This window comes from Myotis davidii, unplaced genomic scaffold, assembly GCF_000327345.1.
Source record: "Myotis davidii unplaced genomic scaffold, ASM32734v1 scaffold200, whole genome shotgun sequence".
Taxonomy (NCBI): domain Eukaryota; kingdom Metazoa; phylum Chordata; class Mammalia; order Chiroptera; family Vespertilionidae; genus Myotis; species Myotis davidii.
In genome coordinates, this window is record NW_006293700.1 from 1,432,170 (window position 1) to 1,436,050 (window position 3,881).

At 33.1% G+C, this 3,881-nt stretch overlaps 1 protein-coding gene across 1 annotated transcript in view; it reads right to left on the bottom strand.

The window, feature by feature from the left end:
- Positions 1-288: 288 nt before the first annotated feature.
- Positions 289-3,881, bottom strand: part of TRAM1 (translocation associated membrane protein 1) — a 27,321-nt gene continuing 23,728 nt past the window's right edge. The window contains exon 11 of the mRNA XM_006767319.2: positions 289-481. Coding sequence (XP_006767382.1) covers positions 408-481 — 74 coding nt within the window. The 3' untranslated portion in view covers positions 289-407. The remainder of the gene's footprint in view (positions 482-3,881) is intronic.

A 3,881-nucleotide genomic window follows, 5' to 3' on the forward strand; every position in this document is an offset into this window, starting at 1 on the left:
AAAGATAACTTAAAAAATATCACCTGGCTGGAAGAGGCCATCTTGCTAATATAAAAAATCAGTGAGACCAAGAAACTGTATCATTGATATGTAGAATTTTTGCAAATAGTTATCTCTCCAAATCATTAGAAAATGTTCAAAGATAAAAAATAAAGTAAAATATGGTGGTGGTCCCTAAACTATTTTAAAGGCAAGTAGCTTAGTCTAAGCTATTTTTTTCACTCATAGTAATTATCTTCCCCTCAATTGCCCTTTAAAAATACATGAAACAGTACAATAGCGAGAATCAAGAATCAAAGAGCACAAACTGCATTTTTAAGAACAGGAAAAAAAAATCTCTAGTGCTGAAAGATATAGTACAAAGGAGATTTCTTTGGGGACATTAATCAATTGGATTATATAATTCATTATGAAGATTTCTCTTTTCTATTACGAGGAGAGTCTGCTCCATTTGAAGTTACTGTTCCATTTACACCATTTTCTAAAAAGAAAAAAGAATCAGTGTTACCCTCGTTCATGAAGAAACACAAGTATCTTTATACATAAAGGTACCTTCAGAGAAGAAAATTTAAAATCCAATATATACTTTGATGCCCTTATATAAAATGTATTCACCAGTGCGTAATCTTTACTAGCATTTAACCCATCATAAAACCTGATTTAAACACTGAATTCAAAGAAGCAAATTAAAGGGAAAGTAACTATAATGTTATTAGATCTGAATAATAAAAAAAATTAACTACTATTGAAAGCAGAAAAAAGTGACTAAAGATTAACTCTAAAAAACAATTATAAGAATTTTTAAGTAGTCTTTAGAGCAGTGCTTTTGGTAGAAATAAAAACCCTTTCACATTTGATAGCAGATAAAGTTCTTGGGATTATGTTTCCTTATAACATACTAAAAGTTGGCATTTAGGATTGCTTATGTTTAAGAGTGCTTGGCTCAGTGGTTGAGTGTCGATCTATGAACCAGGAGGTCATGGTTCGATTCCTGGTCAGAGCACATGCCTGGGTTGCAGGCTTGATTCCCCACGAGGGGTGTGCAGGAGGCAGCCAATCAATGATTCTCTTTCATCATTGACTAGAGGTCCAGTGCACGGAATTCGTGCACGGGTAGGGTCCCTAGGCCTGGCCAGTGATAAGGGCCGATCGGGGCCTTCCGGCTGCCAGCTGGGGCCTTCTTCATTCTGTGCCACCCACTGGTGGTCAGTGCACATCATAGTGAGCAATCGAGCTCCCGGTCAAATCCCCGTGGGGACAATTTGCATATTAGCCATATATATATACATATGTGTATGTGTGTGTGTGTATATGTATGTATATATATATATATATATGTTTCTATCTATTTCTCCCTCTGAAAAAAACAACACTCTAGGTAATGGAAGGAGACATGACTTGGGGTAGTGAACACACAATACAATATATAGATGATGTGGTATAGAACTGCACACTGAAACCCATGTAATTTTATTAGCCAAAGTCACCTCAATAAATTCAATAAAAAAGTAAAAACACAAAAAATAAAGATCACTCTCGATTAGACAGCTTTACTGGTGAATCCTTCCAAACATTCAAAAATAATGCTGATGTTACACAAAGGACAAATTGCCCAAGATTTTCTGTAAAGCTAGGGTAATCCTGATACCAAAATCTAACAAGACTATTTTACCAGAAGAAAAAAAAGGAGAGAATTACAGGCCAATCTTTTACATGAACACAAATATAAAAATCCTAATAAAATATTAAAAGAAATCAATCTAGCAAAAATGATGTTATCATCATCAACTTGGGTTTATGCCAGGAATGCAAGATTGGATTTATATTTGATAATTAATACATTAAAAAATACACATCATTATCCTTTATGAATATAAATGTGAAAATGCTAAAAAAATAGTAGAAAACCAAATCAAGCAACATCTTAAGAGTATTATATACCATGACCAAGTGAGATTTATCCCAGGAATGCACTGTTGACTGAACATTAAAAAATCAATTAATATAAGCTCTGATATCAATAGAATAAAAGACAAAAACCATTTGATTATCCCAGTAGATGAAGAAAATGCAAGTGACAAAATATAAAAGCCTTTCATAATAAAAAATGTAATTGCATAGAAGGGAATTTTCTCAACCCGATAAAAACCATATAGAAAAAACCCACAGGTAACACACTTAATGGTGAAAGACTGGATGTTTTCCCCCTAAGATGAAGAACAAGGGGAGGAAGTCTGTCTGCTCTTGCCACTTCTATTTAAAAATTTTCTTGAAGTTCTAGCCAGGGTATTTGGTGAAAAAAATGAAATAAATGCATCCAGATTGGACAAGAAGTAGTAAAACATCCTCTATTTATAGATGACATGATCCTGTAAACTGAAAATGCAAAAACTACTAAAATAATAAAATAATCTAATAAGTTCAGCAATGTTTCAGGATATAAGATCAATATGCAAAAATCAACTGTACTTCTACATGCTGGCAATGAAAAATCCAAGACTGATATTAAAAAGATAGTTCTATTTGCAATAGCATAAAAAAAGAATAAAATGCTTAGAATAAATTTAACAGAAGCACAAGACAAACGACGAGAACTAAAATTTAGCTGAAAGAAATCAAAGATCCCTCCCATCCCCCAAATGGAAAGATATTTGGTTCATCCAAGGCAGTCTACAGATACAAGGTAGTCCACATCAAAAGCTCAGTGAGCTTGTTTGCAGAAATTGACAAGGTGATCATAAAATTCATATGGAAATGCAAAGAACATAAATAATAACATAAAATATTTTAAAATAACATAAATATGAACATAAAAAACATAAAACAGAATAAAAGTGGATGACTCACATTTCCTAATTTCAAAACTTACTATAAAGCTACAGTAATTCACACAGTGTGGGTACTGGCATAAGACTAAGCATAGAGATTAAGGAAATAGAACTGAGAATCCAGAAATAAATTCTTTCTTTTAAAATCAACTGATTTTCAACAAGAGCATCAAGACAATTCAATAGATTAGTCTTTTCAATAAAAAGTGGATATGCAAAACAATGATTATAAAGTGGTGTAGCCACTTTGAAAAAACAGTTTTAGCAGGCCCCCCAAATGGTAAACTGTATTTACCATATGACCTAGCAATTATACTCATAGGTATATACCCAAGAGAATGAAAAACAGGTCATCAGACAACAACACGTACACAAATGTTTACTGCATTACTCATAACAGCCAAAAAGTGGGAACAACCCAGATATTCATCAATTAATAAACATTGTATATCCATACAATGGAATATTTGGCCATAAAAATCAATGAGTAGCAGCAGTACATGCTAAAACATGAATGAACCTTAAAAACATACTAACTTAAAGAAACCAGTTACAACAGATCACATATTGTATGATTCCATTTATATGAAATGTCCAGAACAAGATCAAGCAATCAGATGTTATTAAATAACACACACACACACACAAACTATTCCATTTGGAACGCAAGGGCAGATGGGAAAGAGGTTTTGTTTTTTTTTAGTTTGAGTAAGATGCTTGAAAGCACAAACTATCACTGAAACTGCGCATATACTAATACACTGGCTTATAGTGGTTTGGAATAAACAAGTGGGGAAAGCTTCTGAGTCGACAGCTTTTGAGGGAAATAACTGACCCTAGGAAACCACTAACCTATAGAATGGGGCAAAGATTACCTTGCCTCTAATTTTGGTTAAAAGTAGAATACAATTTTCTCTATCGGATTTTAAATCTTAGTAACATTATAAATAAGTGCCAAAACATTTTTTTTAGTGTTTTCTACTCCAGGTTTTTCATTGCTTACTGAATACCAACCTGTTCCTTTTCTAGATCTGCCCTTTGTCACTGTTGGCT